The sequence below is a fragment of the Falco naumanni genome, chromosome 17 (assembly GCF_017639655.2).
Source record: "Falco naumanni isolate bFalNau1 chromosome 17, bFalNau1.pat, whole genome shotgun sequence".
In the NCBI taxonomy this organism is placed as follows: Eukaryota; Metazoa; Chordata; class Aves; order Falconiformes; family Falconidae; genus Falco; species Falco naumanni.
Genome location: NC_054070.1, coordinates 5,998,025 through 6,015,010, shown reverse-complemented (window position 1 = coordinate 6,015,010; position 16,986 = coordinate 5,998,025). Strand labels below are relative to the sequence as shown.

Genomic DNA, 16,986 nt, shown 5'->3' with positions numbered 1-16,986 from the left:
CAGGCAATAAAATGTTCCTGTTGCTCCTGGGAGTTTTAAGAATGAATTGTGAAATGAGAGAAATGTGCATATTTGTCTCTGTGTATTTACTGGTTCTCCTGATCTGTACAGAGTGAAGCCTATAGTAGGTGTTCAATTAACTTTATGCATCAGCAGCTTTTTTTCATGTGAGCAGTGTTACTTGATTTGTCTTATTTTTTTTAGGGTTTGCTCTCTGCAATTGTTGTTTGTTACTCCATCCTATTTCACTGAAACATTGGGTATCCCCCACAAGCAGGTGATACATGCTGGTATCAAAAAAACTAATGTTAGGGAAGTTTGCTTACAATCCCTTTTTGTTTTCTAGAAATACTACAGTAAAGTGAATGGGGTTATAAGTCATGTGTAAAGGGAAGACTGGCTCCCATTTTCTTTGTTATGAAGGCATTAAAGTGCTGGAGGACCCTGAGCCTCTGGGATCTGCTCCTAAATAGGGCACAGCTCAGAACACCTGAAGGTCTCTGACTCGTCGGTGAGAATCTCCTAATGATCTTAGCTATTTTTATACATGCCTGATGCCACATGTTATACTGCCCTAATGCAGAGAAGCAATTCTACAATCACCAAGTGAGCACACAAGACCGTGGTGGTGAAAACTGCAGGAGAGAAAGAGGAAGAAGAAAATAAAACACACACAAAAAGGTGAAATAGCAAGACACAATATTGGCATCAAATAAAGGAACAAGACAGGGAGAAGAAAAAGAACAAAAAACCCTAAAGGTGATAAAAGGACCGTACAAGCAAAGGACTTTGGCAGCGTTTTCCTTTTGCTCCTTCTTTTTTTAATCTTGCTTTACGGAGCAAAATGGGACAGCAGTTCACCAACGCCGAAGGGGAGCAGACGGAGATTGATGTTGCAGAACTGCAGGAATGGTATAAGAAATTTGTGGTTGAATGTCCTAGCGGGACCCTCTTCATGCACGAATTCAAGCAGTTCTTCGGGGTCCAGGATAACCGTGAAGCAGCAGAGTATATTGAAAACATGTTCAGAGCTTTTGATAAGAACGGGGTAAGTGGTGAAGGGTTTTTACAATTATTTGTCTCATAGTTTGCACATTTTCTGTAATTTGGATGTGGTTTGGTGCAGTTCTCACCATTGTTGCCATGCTTCATGAGACTAAGGCAAGGGGGATGGATCTGCTGGGGCAGAAGGAGCACATGCTGCACTACTGTGCGGGCTGGTATGGATTTACCTTCCCATAGGTCTGTACGCAAATTAAAGACAGAATGTACCCTTAAGGGACTAAGGAGGGATTAAAAGGTTGACATTTAGGCAGTTACATTTTGAGACTGTATTGTTGAAAGGTCCTCAAATAGCCAAAGTTGCTACATGGAAAAAAATATTTATCTGTTATGATAAAGAGGGAATTATAGTGGAGAAAAGTCCTATTCAGGCTTGCTATACATTGAAGGAAGCATATATACAGTATGAATAGGTGGCAGGTAACAAAATATTGATTTTAGCTGATCAAAAGCAAAGGAATGCTGAACAATTCAGACATTCTGGTTTTGATTCCCTTTGCTGTATTTGTCATTAGACACCTGGGAAAAGTGGGCTTTCTGGTTTAGTAGCAGTTCATGCATACCCATGTGCTGCTGCAAAAGACAGCGTGATACTAACCAGCGATATTTTAGATACTCAAAAGAAATGTGATACGGTTGCCTTTCTCATCTTGAAATGGCTAAGCAACGCTGGCCGAACAGTTCAGGTTTGGGTTTTTTTTTTTTCCTGAAGGTCTTGATCATATTCAAAATACAGGGTTATTTGTTGCTGTGTATCAAGATGGGAAAAGAGGAGACAAGTCTGTCATCTCGGATATACCAATTTCCCTTAAGCTTCCTTTAAAACAAGAGGCAAAGTCACACTGAGGTAACAACAAAAGTAATTTTTGGGGAGAGGATAAAGAAGCTATGGAAGGCATGGGCAGGTCAGACTTGTCTCAGAATCTGAAGCTGGCAAAACCCAAATTCCTGCAAAAACCTCAAAGTCCAGGTCCAAATTCAGTTCTGAAAGCTGTTCAGAAAGGGTTGCAGAGCAAATGGTACACATAAAAAGCAAAGTCCCGTTCCTAGTTTATAGGGTTGCCTAGTAAGGCTGAAAATCTGTTTTCAAGGGATGCTGGTACTTGCATTTATTAGGAACGCTAAATTAGTCCTGGGTTCATGCTTTTGCTTAAATATGCCCATGGTATATAATCAGTTGAGCAGGACTCAACAATCTAAAGGATCATTAGGAATATGGTAAGAAAACACAAACAATTCTCTGTTTGCCTTGTTATGCTTGCTGGCCTCCACAGCCCAGGAGCACCAGTTTTCACTTGCAGTAACTGGCGGAGGTTTTGGTGCCCCCAGCAGAGCCTGCGGGGGGGGATGAACAGTCCAGATCCTCCAGAGGGTTCTGTTAACTGGGTGGGAAGGCTGAGAGGGGGTACGGGGATGAGGACGGGGCTGAGCCCTGGGGTGCTGCTGATCTGCATGCCGGCCATCTGCTGGAGGCTGCCGAGGAGCCCTGCTTCCCCGCCACCTCTGGGTTTTGAGGAGGATGAGCACTCGATGTGAAGCTTTTATTGTGGGTATCATTGTTGCTCCATCCTGAACGGTGACCTTTCATTGTCATAGTCTTGCTCTGGTGACTCAAGATCAAACGAGAGGGAAGGATGGAAGGAAGGGGTAATGGCTGGGTGTCGGTCTCCGCAATGAAGCAGCTGTGGTCATTGAGAACATTGAGAACGGCAATCCCTTCCCAAAAAGTCAACACCTCCTGCACTGGTCCTCATCCGCCTCCCCATCCTCCATGTAATCTGTCTTGTCTTGGGGTGTTTAAATTGCTCACTCCTGGGGTCCTGGTGGGTGTCCCCCCTTACTGCACTGCAGGAGGATTGCTTTGCTCTCCACTGTCACGCTCCTCGTGGCTCATCCTGGGTGCGGAGGGGTACGGCTGTGCTTGCTGATGGCCTGGGCTGGCACAACTCTTCTGCAAAGTGATTATATAAATAAATAGCTGTCCCAGGGGTTATCTTTTTGGCAGTTTTTCTCCAGGTTTTGTAAGCAGTTTTCTATCAGCCATACCCAGTTAAGTGTCATTCAGCTGCTGCTTTTCTGTTTCGACAGGATAATACCATCGATTTCCTGGAATATGTAGCGGCCTTGAATCTTGTTTTACGAGGAAAACTGGAACACAAGCTGAGGTGGACATTCAAAGTATATGACAAGGATGGGAACGGTTGCATAGATAAACCTGAGCTGCTGGAAATTGTTGAGGTAAGTAGGCATTGCCTAATCACTTTTTTTTAAGCAATCACTGTTCTTTGGCAATGTAATGATGTTATATGGGTTTGGTGATAATTAGGTTTCAAGGCAGCTGTGGGGAGTGATGAAGTGAAAATGCCTGACCTCGGTGAAAGGGTTCAGTGGTTTGGAGCCCGATGGTGTGGCTGAGGGATCAGTTATACCCCCTGTGGCCAGCCTGGCCCCTGCTGCTGCTGAAGCTGTCCAGAAGTGCAGCACCTGGGTGCTGCTGTGGAGCTCCTGTGTCTCTGCACTGCCTTCCCGTTCCACCGTCTTACAGCAAGATGCGTGGCACTGGCCAGTGGAAGAGGGTTTCGCCCCGTGTCCCTTACAGGAGCCAAGTTTCCTGCCCAAGGAGCTGCTGAGAATGCACTGAGAGGCACAAATTAGTACAGAACCCCCTTCTGTAATTGTTCCTTTCTGGGTTTCTGCCACGTTCTGTGCTTAGCTTTGATTAGTGACTGTGTGTGTGTGGGGGGGAGGCATGGGGCTTAGCAGACAGCCAGACACAGGGCACCCGGGTGTCACTGCAGGTGAATACCCTGGCGGTGGTGCTGGACCACCCCTGCACCACAGGTGCCGTTACCCTCACACAGCAGTGCTTGTGAGGCTTAATGCTTATCAAACGTTTTAGGATCTTGGGTGAAATGCAATGTCAAGGACACATCAGGAAGGGCCTGCTTTCCACAGATTCCTTTTTCACAGACTGGGAAGTCTGACCAGCCTGTTACCTGCAGCACCAGCAGCGGTGTGGGAGCATCTGGGGAAGCTCAATTATAGTTTTGAGGTCAGCAAGGAATTGGCCGGAGCTGTGTTAGGCCCTCGCTAATCCCCTTTCTGGGAAGACTTCAGACAAAACCTGTCAGCCTAAGGAGTAAAGTTAATAATGAACAGGTGGTTGTCATGGGAGGAATAGATAAAATCTTCCCCTTTCCAGTGACAAAGTGGAACAGAAACTATGGTTCAAAATATGTGCTAATACAGGTTTGATCTTGCAGCTGGGCCACAAGTTCCCTGGGAGAGAGGGCTGGGTAAGTCCAGATGTGCCTGGCCTCAGATGTCAGGGAAAAAATCACTCTCAAATGTCAGATGATTTTCCCGTTTTTTGAAACTCTCTTTGCAAAGGAACCCTGAGGTCTCACCAATATGCGTAGGGAAAACAGGAGGACAGCAGCTTCAAAGAGCAAATGAAATAATCTGCGGTGTGTGTGAGCGTAAGGTTGGAGGTTTCATTACAGGTCTGAGGCTGCTGAGTGGCAGACCTTTCTAGAAAGGTTAAAACCGCAGCCAGTGTGAGAGACCTTTACGCTATTGGGAAGATAATGGAGTTCACTGCTTCTCATTTTCCAGCCCTTCTCTTAATCTGTGGACTTCTTTTCAGTCTATCTACAAGCTGAAGAAAGTGTGTCGGTCAGAGGTGGAGGAGAGGACCCCGTTGCTCACGCCGGAGGAGGTGGTGGACAGGATATTTCAGTTAGTGGATGAGAACGGGGATGGTAAGTGACGACTCAGATCGCATTCATGCGTAATGAGGAGTTATCTGTGCTGGGCAGGCTAGCTTTAATCAGGGCTATCTATCGAGAAGTCACTCAGCATTGTTAGTCATGTTAGACACGTTGGGTTTGGTTCTGGTCTGTTTGTTAGAATCAAGAGAAACTTGGTGCTGCAGGACGAAATAGTTTTCATTGCTATTTTAATGTAAAGTGCAGAGGGGTCACTGTTCTGTCGGGATTTTGCCACACCGTTCTCATCCTCTGAAAGCCCCAGTAGCCAGAGCACTGGTCCCAGGCCCAGCCCAACTAGCCTGAGCAAAGACAGTGGCTCCAGTTGAACTGGAGCATGCAGGATCAGACTTGCAATCGTCCTGGAGGAGCATGTGCAAGCTACTGCCCCGTTCCATGTTAGCCCACGGACAGGGCAGGTGTGAATGCGTTGGGTTACAGCGCGGTGGTTTGTCTCGCAGCTAGCTGGCCTTCCCCTGCATGGGGAAATGAAGCCTGACTTTTGTCTTACTAGCATATTTTCTGAAACTCAGATGGCTTTTACTTCCTGCCACCTTTTTATCTGTCATGTTTTGTCTTCCCATCCTGTGTCCTCCTCATCTCACCCACAGGGCAGTTATCTCTTGATGAGTTCATTGATGGGGCCAGGAAAGACAAGTGGGTGATGAAGATGTTGCAAATGGATGTAAACCCTGGGGGATGGATCTCTGAGCAGAGAAGAAAGAGTGCTTTGTTTTGAGAAAATTGGGGTTTGATACAGCTGAAAACCCGATGCTGACTACAGCTGTGGCTCTCTTACTCTAGGGTGGTAGTGGCTTTCCTTTTTATTACAATCTCAGCACCCAGATGAAAACGTCAGTGGTTTAAGAAGCCATATCTCAATCTAAAACCCATGTGCTTCATACTGCTGGTACCCAGAGACTATTTTTGGCCCATGAATAACTATTTCTGTGTACACAATACCATGTTTGCCAGCTCTGGTTTTTGGTTACACCCCAAGGAACAAACTTATCGTGGCTTCCTGCAGTGGATCCTGGGCAGGGTTTTATTCTGATGACAGGCTGGATGGGGAAGTGAGAAATCCTGACACAGTGGTACTGTCTCCAGTGCGGACTAGTTGCATCACTCATGCCTGCAGAGATACAAACAACATCAAACCCAAAGAGACACCAGAAGAGGTGCTCTGGCAGCCTTTATGCATGTTTAGTAGACTACACTAATGTAAAATTATTGAACACTAGCATATCACTATCAAAAATGAGAATTGGATTATAAGCGATAGCCAAAACAATAGACAGAGCTGAGGAAAACCTAATGTTTGGGCTGGACAGGTGGAGCAGGAACTCCTTGCATCTCCCCCGTGTGAACCGGAGTTTGCTCCTTGTACCTGTTCAGAGACCTGGGTTTCTGTGGGGCTGGAAAAATGCAATTTCCAAACAGTGAGCAGCAGTGGAAACTGTACTTCTTGACAGTCGCATTCAGAGGACAGATTTGCACAAGTGTGATTCTGCTCCTTTTTGGAGCCCCTGTTTCTTACTGAACCATCACTCTAGAACAGCTTTTCCTGCCCTGTGGAGACTGAATGAGCTCCAGGAGCTCCAGGACCGTCACTGCACTGGGAGGAGTTTTGTGTGGAAGGGGAGAGAAGGGAAGAGCAGGGTTTTGCGCGGCGGTGCCTCTGTAACAAGAGGACTAGCACGGCTTTATCGGCAGGACCACAGGCTGGAACAAGTGACAGAAAATCTGAGGGAGTTACGGCAGCAGTACAGTGGTTTTACACTGGACTTAATTTAGCCACCAACTATAGATATAAAATTTGCACAGGTTCTAGGCTGAGCTCTGCTATTCTAATCCACATTCCTACATATATACGTGTATCTGGAAAGAGATTTTGTGTTGAACCAACATTTTGGCTCACCTTTATTAAATGTATTGGCTTATTTGCAAGAAAAATTTCCCCAGGGAAGTAACATGAGTTTGTTTTATTTTAATTTTCCCATGGGACCAGGGGGCCAGGTCATGCCCATGAAAAGATTTGCAATCCCTTTTTTGTGGCCTTTAATTATGACTGCAGTATCTTTCATTAGTTCATTAGTTTGCTGGTTTGTGGTCTCATCAATTTGACCAATGTTCAAATTCAGGAACTAGAGGAAGTATTCAGGATAAGGCACAATCAGTGCTAGAGTTCAAATGCATATACATTTCGACTTCTAAATAACCTTTCTAAGAGTTCTCTGTAAATACACACTAGCTTGTGACATGCTTGCTTATAGGAACTGATTAGACTCCTAGTTCATGCTGTAAGGCAGCTGTTTAAAGCTCGTTTAATTCAATAGTTTATCAGCCAGAGATCAGAAAGAAAAATCTTAACTTCTGAATTGGGGCCCTGGAAGAAAATATTCACTTTACTGATTTTTTTCCAACTTGTGGACAAATGTTTTCATGGGAGGATACAAGTATCTAATTCCTTAAATTTCAGCATCTCAACCAACATTAACACACTCTGCTTCTCACACGGTTGTTAAGTGGATGTTTAGTTACTACAGCTGCATGCTGCAGGTTTGCTTCAATGCTTGAAATTCTCTTGTTCTGTTCAGCTGGTCAGATCAGGCGGGGAAGGAGCTGGCTGTCCCCCCCGCGCCGGCAGTCCTCTGCTGCGGTGGTAGAGGGCATCCTAACACTGAGCACTTGGGCAGCTGGCAGAAATTTTGTAACCATGAATTTAATAAAGAATCATTTATTACAATTCTGCTTTGTAGTATTTATTTTTCACTTTGAAGGTGAAGACCTGTGTGAGCACCTGAGTGTCTGACCAAAACTGTAGCCTTTAAGACTTAGGTAAATGAATTAAAGGGAGTTGTGAGGTGTGACAGCTAACCTGGATGAGACAAGTGTAAGGCAGAGATGACGCTGCTATTGTGGATGCGGAGTCAGAAAGGAGTCTTTCTGGTTAACTTACATGTAATGACAACAAAAAAGGTAAGTGTATAGTTAAAAATAATTTCTCTAGATGCATAGAATGAAGTGAGCTGGCAGCGCTGCAGTCACGTGGCCCCTGTTTTAACCCTGCTGGGACTGAAACGGGAACCTTGAAGAATTTAGGGCTCCAAGTGTTGGACTTGGCAGCCGGGTGGTTCCACATCCCCTGGCCTGGGCAGACCTAGGATGGCAGCGGTGCACACGGCCGGTAATGCTTGTGTGAGTGCTGGCATAACCCAGTGGAAAATTGTTCCTCTTATCGAATGCATAATCTTTTGTCAAGAAATCACAAAGTGCTTTAGTCTTAGTCCTATTTTTAAATCCATAGGTATAAACGCTTTGATCTCTTCCCAAACTCAGTTCAACATTCACATCAAGCTGTTTGCCAGGCATTTTGCATAATCCATTTTCCAGACTTACAGGCCAGCTAGAATTGGATTTGACTGATCGGATTTCTTTTTGGTCTAAACTGGGAAACAGGATGGTTTGGAAAAGGCAAATGCCGTGTGATTTTTCTGAGCTTCTACCATCTGCTCTGATGTTTGATGCCCCTGAGGTTGGGTAGGATTGAAGGTGAAACAAACGGGTTAGAAAGCTGAAGGTGAGGCTGTTGTTGAAGGGGGCTGATGGGGAGAGGCACCAGGGAAAAGGAGCCAGGGGGGTATCGCATCCTAAAATACTACAGAAGGTGCATTCCTGGGGAAAGTGCTGAGCAGCAAAATGATGAGGCTGAGAAAAAGAGAGGATAATTACATTGAACTTGATGCTTAGCCATATTCTTCATTTGTCTATACACTTGATGTTCTGAGAGGGGATGTTCACCTATGGGTAGCTGGAGTTTGGTGGCTGCCCAGAGGAAAGGTTTGTGTCCAGGTCATTCCCAAAGCACCCGTGTGCAGCCTCCCCTTGAAAACATCGTGCTGAAAAACAGAGTGGCCAGGCAGGGGCTTACACATCCCCGTGCTGATTGCTATGGGGACTTTTTGTGGTCTTGCCACACTGTCATTTTCTCACAGCACCCATGCTCAGCTCTGGCAGTATGGGGAAACCTTTCGTTCCTCCTCCTCTTCAAAGGAAAGTGCACCTCAGGAGTTTAGGAAGTATCTCGAGCGTATTACCCTGCTGAGATAAATGGCATGGTGAAAAACCGAAAGCTTTTAGTGTAGCTGTAACTCTTAACAAACCTGGCACCAGAGACTTGTCCCAGGTCATGGCAAAGGGGGGGCGGAGGTGGGACCTGCTGTGCAGCCCTGCCAGCCCCTCACCACGGCAGCTCCCAAAAAAAGCCTCTCCCATGCTCACAGAGGGGCTGTGCTGCCTCATCACCAGGGATATTGTCACAAGAATGAGCAGTGCGTCTGTGCTGGCACCCAAACAGCCACCACTAGTTTGAAATAATTATGCCTGAGTTAGGGCAAAGAGAGTCACAATATTAGTTTTTAATTATTTTTAATTTGCTTTCTTAGAGGCTGAAATAACATCTTTTGGAGAGAGATGCTGAGGTTTGAAAGGTGCCTTCGGCCAGCCAGCAGTTCTGAGACAGCCCTTTTAGAATAACTTTGTCTTTATAAATAGAAATCGGGCTTGTCAGGGCTGCTTCTCGCAGCTTCTGGGGCACGCAGAGGAGAGAGCTGAAGGAAGCACGGGCAGGACTGACCGTGTCTCTCAAGCTCCCTCCTCACTGCTGTTGTAAAGACAAAGTGCGGTAACTTTTGTGCCGGTCTTTTGAGGGGGAATTAATGTTGTTGCAAGTATTGCACCCTGAGTAAACAGCTCAGCCTGGCTCTAACAAGACAATTGCAGCCTGTTCTTTCTTGCACTGGTGTAAGCGGAGTGGCTGGACAAGCTGGCCCATCAAAGGGTTCCTCTCTGTGAGCCGTGGTTTGTGCGCCCACCCAGCACCGCCGGAGCCCGAACCGGGCTGTCAGGGGCCGTGGCTGAGCATCCCGCACACGCTGCCCGTCTGGGCAGAGAGCAGGGGCAGGAGGGGCCTGTGGGGCTGCCACACGTGGCCCAGAAGGCAGCGGGGAGGAAAGCAGGAGGTGCCTGAAATGTGGGAGGGTAAAGCAGAGCTCTGGAAGAAAGAATTGTAGGACTACCCAGGGGGTGAGGTTTTATTAAAGCAAGCGACGCTTGCTCAATGCAGATGAGGTTCAGAAGAGCAGGCAACACCCACGGGATGCAAGAACCTCTGGGAGCAGCCCCTTTTCTGCCCTGATTCTGAAGAAAACAGACCTCTCCCCACGCTTGTGCTGTTCTTGCAAAAGAACTACCTTAACAAAGCCAAAACAAAGGTTCCTGCACTTGTACAAGACAGCTAATCTGTCCTGCTGGAAACAGAATGATCGATTGAAAGAGAGAAAAAACACAGCCTGGAATAATGTCATAAAATACCTTTATTAGTTCACTGTAACACTGGAAGTACAAAAGCTTCCAGGTAAAACACAAAAAATTAAAAAGATGCACAGGAAAGATGGTCAGAAAGTTGCTTATGAATTGCAAGTATTCAGTGCTAAGTAACCAGTCTTTCAGCTGGACAAGAAATTCTTCCTGGTGTCCTGTATTGCCTCACTGCACCTGAAACTTGCTCCCATCAGATGAGGAACCTCCTCTCCAGGAGCAGCTGAGGCACAGCCCCCGCTGGGTGCGGGGACAGAGGGTGGTGGGGGGCAAGGCTGCTGCTGCCGCAGCCTCCCTTGTGCGTATGCTGGCTCCTGGGCACGGCCCCTGCTCGTGGCACCAGCAGGTGAGGTTGCTGTGCCCAGGATGCTGTATTAAGAGGTGACTGGGTTTAATTCCACAGGGGATGGTACTTGAGCCCACTGTGCTGTGGGGGTGATGGTACCCATTGCCTGCTCAGGAATACTCAGGTACTTGTGGCCGCTCGTGGCACGGACACTGTGCCTAGCCCGTCTCCAGCAGCGCACCCCTCTGAACTCCATGCAGGCGATTTGCTGCTGCTGCTGCCGTTAAAACCACCTGATGCTCAAGCGTGCCACAGAGTGTTACTGACAGGAGAGTTTGTCATAGAGGTGATAAGACAGGCAGGAATATTCCTACAAACATCAAAACTTTTCCCTCTCAGGTTACTGCCATTGCAGCCCTTCCAGATATTTCAAGGAGGAACATGCCCCTGAAGTTCAGATGGTTGTTATAAAAAGGCACCATTCTATGTTTTGAATGCTTTTAAACAAAGAAAATCCACTGCATTCACCACTCCCCTTTTTCTAGCTCATAGATGTTTTTACCTTAATTATCACTAACAATTGCTAACAGAATAACAAATCAAAGACGGAATGACCAAAACCGCTGATCTTGTGCTCTGGAAATATATATGGGAAGAGAAGGTTCAGGTCTGCTGTTGAGGTCCTTTGGGGATCCCCTCTCACGGGGGCCAGGTGCCAGGCAGCGCTGCGGTTCGTCCCCCACAGACGCTGGTGTTGGCCACTGCCTTGGTGCGAGATCTGAGGTTCCCCTGGTGCGTTATCTAACTGCATCGCCTGGTGCCGCTCCCCCTTCCCGGGGGGGATGAGACTCTACCCCCGCTCAGCAGCAATATCCAGAGCGCCCGGGCCAGCAAAGGGCCCCGTTGGCAGCCCGGGGGTGGCTGTGGGCTTCCAGCTGTCGCAGCACCCTCTCCTCACAGCAGCCTCCCCCTCACCGGCTGGCGCAGCGGGGCCAGGCTGGGCCAGGCAGCCCCGGTGGGCCCCAGGCTCCCCACACCATCTGCCAGGGCAGCAGCACCTTCGGAGCAGATCCTGGTCCCTGTGCTAGCGGGGGAATCTACCGCGGTCACACCGGTGCTGGGACAGCTCACCGGCTGCCACCACCGCAACCCCAGTTGTTTGAGTAATGTGAGGGGGGAAAGGTAGAGACGCAGGGAAGCGTCCCGGGAGCCTACTGGGCAGGCTCCGCTGCCTGCTCCAGCTCGTGCGGGTTCTTCCCGTCGTTCTGGATCAACTGGACGATGTGTGTCAGGTCCAGGCTGCGGGTGAGGATCTCGAGCAGCACTTCGTCCTTTTGCACGCCCTCCATGAACTCCTCCAGGGAGAGCTCGCCTGCGAGAGCACGTGCAGAAAAGGTCCGTTAAATCCTGCAGCCTTTCTCCCCCCGCCGCCCCCTCGGAGCAGCCCCCCAGCAGTGGCACCGACTATAAAACGGGACCTTTCCTGAGGGCTTGGGTCCGTGTGTCGTACTCCCCGAACCCCATCACAGCTAAACCCCGTGCAGATCCCCGCCGGCATGGCGAGGGGCAGTTTGCAGCGTCCCCTCGGGCTGGCTGCAGCCCACGGAGCGGCTGGGGAGCCAACCCTTCACAGGGAGCTGCTCTCTGCTGGCTCTCCCCGTGCCCTGGTGTTTTGGGACATCCAGCATCTGGAATTGCTCTGGCCGACTGAACTGGGGAAGGTGGAAGCAGTATTTGGCATTGCATAAGAAAGTTCCTCACCGTCTCCGTTTATATCAATTTTGTCGAACACCATGTTTGTGAATTCCTCGGCTGTCATCGATTCATTGCACCGGTTGATAGCTCGAATAGCCTGGAGGGAAAGAAGGACACAGAGGACAATTACTGAGCGTCGCATAGGTTTGGGTGTCCATCGGCACAAGTGGCTGAGTGACTGCACATGAGAAGCCAAACTTTTTTGCAGGCAGTTAGGTTCTAAAGGGAGTAAGTCCTTTCTAAAAATCTGGAGATTAAAATAACTTTAAAAGGCAATCAATGCATTAAGAGATTAAGTGGGCATACTGAGATAAACCAGGAGCCGTTCACCTCTGAAAATCCTTAGATTAAATTCAAGTGCTTATCTCAGCCCGGGTTTCAGTGGACGTGGTTAAGCAGTGTGCAAAGAGACAAGGGGTTGCTGCGTGTCGGAGCGTGCAGGTGCCCGTGGAGGGTGTTCGAGACAGGTCTGGCCAGGGCAGCCAGCCTGGCAGGAGCACCAGCGGGGGACGAGCAGCTGGTTGGGCCAGAGCCTGCTAATTGTACCAGGGAGCTGACTTTTGGGTTGGAATACCCTTGTTACAACCTTCTTAGCTACCTGTGACTGATGACGGTTGTCCGTGATAGAAATGGGAAAAGCTGAGCCCACTCACTTTGAAGATGTTCAGCAATTCTCCCCGGTCAATGCAGCCGTTCCCGTCCACATCGTAGAGCTTGAAATACCACCGCAGCTTCTGATCCACCTTCCCTTTCAGGACCAGACTCAGAGCTGCCACGTACTCCATAAAATCTATGTAGCCATCCTGAAAGCAGAAGGTTAGAAGCTAGGTGAGATGAAAAGCAAAGAGTCAGGCAGTAAGTGATTCTCCCGGTGTCACTTTTGGAAGTCCCCGCTGGAAGACCTCAGCGTGTGGCCACCACCCTGACAGCAGGGGCTGGGGGAGCAGCAAGGCTCCGGCACAGGTCCCCGCGTGCCCACCAGTTAAAACCAATGCACCATACGGTGAGGGCTCCATGTGAATCTGTGCAGAGCCATGACATGCTGGTAACAAACCGGCTGGTGTGTGCGCCCGGCTTGGGGACTGGCAAGGCCTCGAAAGCGAGCCTGTGCTAAGGAAATCGCTTTATGCAAAGCAGTGGTAATTGAGCGGTCAAAGAGGAGCAGGCTTATGCAGATGAACCCTGATGGTTAGGTATCTGAAGGATTACCTGACCTTACCCTGGCTGCACACACCTATAGCTCTTTGCTGCAAAAGGGTCTCACATGCAGACCCCTGGGAGAAGAGTGAGCTACGGAGTTACCCCAGCATGCTGCTGACATCTCAGGCCGGGCAGGCGCTGCTCTGTCCCTCTGCCGTTTGTGCGTCTGCTTCACGTCTGATCACGTCAAAAGCACAAACAGTTTAATCTTTGACTTTCCTCCTAAGTGTTTGCTCACCACCAGCTCACGCCACAGCATTAAGAGACGTTCGGCTGGACCCGCAGACAGCTCTCCAGCCAGGTTACCAGCGCAAAGCTGCCGGGGTGAGCTCACGTGCCAAAAACCTGCCCCCAGACGTTGCCCCATGACCTTCACAGCCTGTAGGAAGCCTGCTAAAGCTCCTAGTGCCTCCACACAGCGCGTCGATGGCACACACCATGAAGGCACAAAGCACTTTGGAGGACAATGGGACCTGCTACAAACCACAAACAGCCTTCGTTAGAGAATGAACCAGTCTTGTCAATGAACAGAGCCACCGGAGCATGGGGCCGGTTCAAGAAGAGATCATCTGCTTTATCCCGCTGCTGCGGGAGCCAGATTAGGTATAAATAGCTCCTGAGCCCCCGCCAGCAGGATTTCCTGCACACCAATTCCCTCTTCAGGCAGGGCCAAGGCACAAGCAAGACACCTAAGGGATTTAGGACCAGAACTGTCTTATTTTTGGTGGGATTAAGCCCACTAAAACCTTCGGATTGTCATAAAATAAATTTCTCATCTCACGAGGTGCAATTTCAAATCATTTGCAAGTAAAGGAGGATGTTGTTTCCTCTCGGAGACACAGCATCCATCTGCTTCACTGGCTCGGCTCCTGAGCTGGGCAAACCGTGCTCCCAAAGGTGTGCAGGTGCTCCGGGACTGCCCTGCTCCGGGGCTCCGGCTCAGCCACAGCCTGGGGTGCAAAGCCTCTCCGCAGGGAGCAAGGGACCTGAGCTCCTTATCATGTGGGACTGAGCACATGTAATAAAATCAATGAAACTGTAATCCGGTTTTAATTTAAAACAATAGAAAAACAAACCCACGCTGTTCTGTAAACCATAGCTCATGCCACGCTGCATGGCTCGGGAACTCACTGTTTCTGCATGAATGCAGCGCTTGTTCTCACGCTGCTCGCTTGTTCTTTGCTGTCACAACATTCGATATTTAAGGATTAAAGGGCACTTCATTTTAAAGGGATCACAGACTACCAGATAAACCCCCCACTATTTCAATAATTTTAAATCAAAAGGAAAATATACATTCTGAAAGAAGTCTATGTTCTCCCAGAGCAGTCGGCAGGTGAGGAGGTTTTGCTGACATTTTTTGCCTTACATAACTTTTACAATCTAGAGCATCAGACCATACGTACTTACATACACATCTGTATTGCACACACACAAATACACCGCACACCATCACACACTGGGAGCAGAGCACAGATCCCTGCACGGGCTAAGTGGGAAGGACAATATTTACCTTGTTAAAGTCAAATGTCTCAAACATTTGCTCAACGTATTTGTTCGCTGATGGACTCAGGTTCTTCAAGCCAAAAAACTGTTTGAACTCATACAGGGTGAGCTGGCCAGACGGACACTCCGTCATGAACTTCTTGTACCACTGGTGGCACTCGGTAGTGCTCAGCTCCTCCACGGCTTTCCCGTCCATGTTCCCCATCTCCACACCAAGTGCTGGTCACTTTGCAGCCAAAAATGGATGTTTTCTGAAAGTCAAGGGCTTGCTTTTAAGTTCTGCTTCTTGCCTTTAAAGTCCAAATGTCCCTAAGCACTGCAGGGATGACAGTATGGGGAAAAACCAGACTGCTTGGCGCGTGGGCTGTACCACTTCAGTGGTGGTGGCGATGGATGAAGAAGACACCTCTCCCCAGGAAAACCCAAAAGCACAGGACCCTCCTTGGACATGCGGGTGGCATTTAAGCACCCAGCAAATCCCTCCCCGGCCAATGAGGCTCAGGAGGGTGATGGGCTCCTGCCAGGCATTAAGAGCTCAGGGTTAAAATAGAAAGGCGGTAAAATGGGAATCTTGCAGATTACAGGCCCAGCAGGAGATTATGAGGGTGGAATTTTCTCCGTGATGATGTAATCTCCTAATCCACTTCATTTATGATTTTGTGTGGGGTCACACGAGCGGTAACTTTTGCATCAAAATCAGAGTAATAAGAAAGAAAGAAAAAAAAACCACTGGGAAGGCGCTGTGCCGTGTTACTGTCTCTTCGGTGCCCCGCAGCCTGCGGCGGCTGGCGGGTTGCCAGACGGGCTGTCAGCTTGAGCCTGAAATTCAGGGAGGGGGAAGTGCCGTTGCAGCTCCTACAAGAGATGCTCTGAGGGTAAATTTGGTGTGCTGAGACAAACATAGAAACATAATTGCTTTGAATGGTAAAGCTTTAAGTGCTTTAAATGAAGACACCGGATGCTACGGTGACCTTCTCCCGGGGCAGCTCCCTCCCCTCCCAGCGGCTGGGTCCCCGTGTTCCGTCTCTCTGGTCCTACCAGCTGAGTGTTTCTTCCACGGAATCTCCCCACTTGTGGCACGTCTCCGCAGCGTGTCCTGGCTGCTGCATTACCAGCACTCTGCTGACACCAGTGGGGTTGAATTCACAGCTTTGATTTTCATTTATGATGAATTACCATGAAAAATTCTCCATGTAAACATGACCAAAACTAATGTTGTTTTACTCTGACGCACAGCATTCAGAGGAGGACTGGGAGATAAAAAAGTATATCCTCAGGGAGCAGCACGGGCCAGCTCCTCCACTAGAAATGAAATAAATGTGACTACCGGATCTCCACCCAGAGAGCCTGACCCAGAACACTTACTTTTTTATATCTGGCAACTTTAAGACAAAGTACCCAACTTTTACGTGTCGCAGCGCTCGGTATTGCTTCTGCACTGAAGCAAATTAGAAATAGCTCTGCTAGAGCAAGCGGTCACACAAGTGTAAAACAGTTAGGAAAAAGGAAGTAGACTGAGGAGCGCTAATTGGATGTGCTAATCCTGCACTCACCGGCAGCAGCAGGGCCAGGTCCCCGCCGTGTACAGCACCTGTGAGCAAGGTGAGCCTTCAGCTCTGGGCTCTGAGCCACCCACTACAGGGGGCACGGCTGGGGTAGGCCCTCCTGAAGCACACAGAGGGGTTGCGATATTGAGGCATTCATTACTAGCACAAAGGTTGCATATTAAATGTGGATACAGGCTCGCCAACTGTTTCAAGAAGTACTTGCTGAAGGTGCATCCTGTTCTCCAGAACGGGCAATGCAAAAGCTGAGCCGTTTAACGCTGCCTGCTGGAGAAGAGCTGCAGGGATGTGCCACCCCAGCTCCAGCTCCCATCACTAGCTCGTTTCTGAGTGCCACAAATGAGACGTGTTTTTCCATTCACTAAGAACAATACTTTGCCTGTGTTTAGGAAAGCCTAGTGAGAGAAGATGTCCTTTCAAAGACGGAGCAGAATTTAGGCTCTGCCGAAGAAGCTGGCAAAGCCTT

The 16,986-nt window shown here is 48.7% G+C and overlaps 2 protein-coding genes across 2 annotated transcripts; one reads left to right on the top strand and one right to left on the bottom strand.

Moving 5' to 3' along the window:
- Positions 1–573: 573 nt before the first annotated feature.
- GUCA1B (guanylate cyclase activator 1B) lies at positions 574–7,572 on the top strand. Its single transcript, XM_040616916.1, has 4 exons — positions 574–1,048; positions 3,151–3,300; positions 4,709–4,823; positions 5,441–7,572. Exons 1-4 carry the CDS (start codon positions 845–847, stop codon positions 5,566–5,568), a joined length of 597 nt encoding a protein of 198 aa, XP_040472850.1. The 5' UTR covers positions 574–844; the 3' UTR covers positions 5,569–7,572.
- Positions 7,573–10,186: 2,614 nt separating this feature from the next.
- LOC121098657 (guanylyl cyclase-activating protein 1) lies at positions 10,187–15,399 on the bottom strand. The gene is made up of 4 exons (XM_040616914.1): positions 14,963–15,399; positions 12,903–13,052; positions 12,256–12,346; positions 10,187–11,866 (listed from the first exon to the last, which is right to left on the bottom strand). The coding sequence occupies exons 1-4, from the start codon at positions 15,158–15,160 to the stop codon at positions 11,706–11,708; spliced, it is 600 nt and encodes a 199-aa protein (XP_040472848.1). The 5' UTR covers positions 15,161–15,399; the 3' UTR covers positions 10,187–11,705.
- Between the last annotated feature and the right edge of the window lie 1,587 nt (positions 15,400–16,986).

Bases quoted from the DNA above. Each gene is read 5' to 3' on its own strand.
- GUCA1B (XM_040616916.1), top strand. From the start codon at position 845: ATGGGACAGCAGTTCACCAACGCCGAAGGGGAGCAGACGGAGATTGAT. The intron at 3,301-4,708 runs GTAAGTAGGCAT...ACTTCTTTTCAG, and splicing joins AGCTGCTGGAAATTGTTGAG to TCTATCTACAAGCTGAAGAA. The intron at 4,824-5,440 runs GTAAGTGACGAC...TCTCACCCACAG, and splicing joins AGTGGATGAGAACGGGGATG to GGCAGTTATCTCTTGATGAG.
- LOC121098657 (XM_040616914.1), bottom strand. From the start codon at position 15,160: ATGGGGAACATGGACGGGAAAGCCGTGGAGGAGCTGAGCACTACCGAG. The intron at 13,053-14,962 runs GTAAATATTGTC...TTCTGCTTTCAG, and splicing joins AGACATTTGACTTTAACAAG to GATGGCTACATAGATTTTAT. The intron at 12,347-12,902 runs GTGAGTGGGCTC...CTTTCCCTCCAG, and splicing joins AATTGCTGAACATCTTCAAA to GCTATTCGAGCTATCAACCG.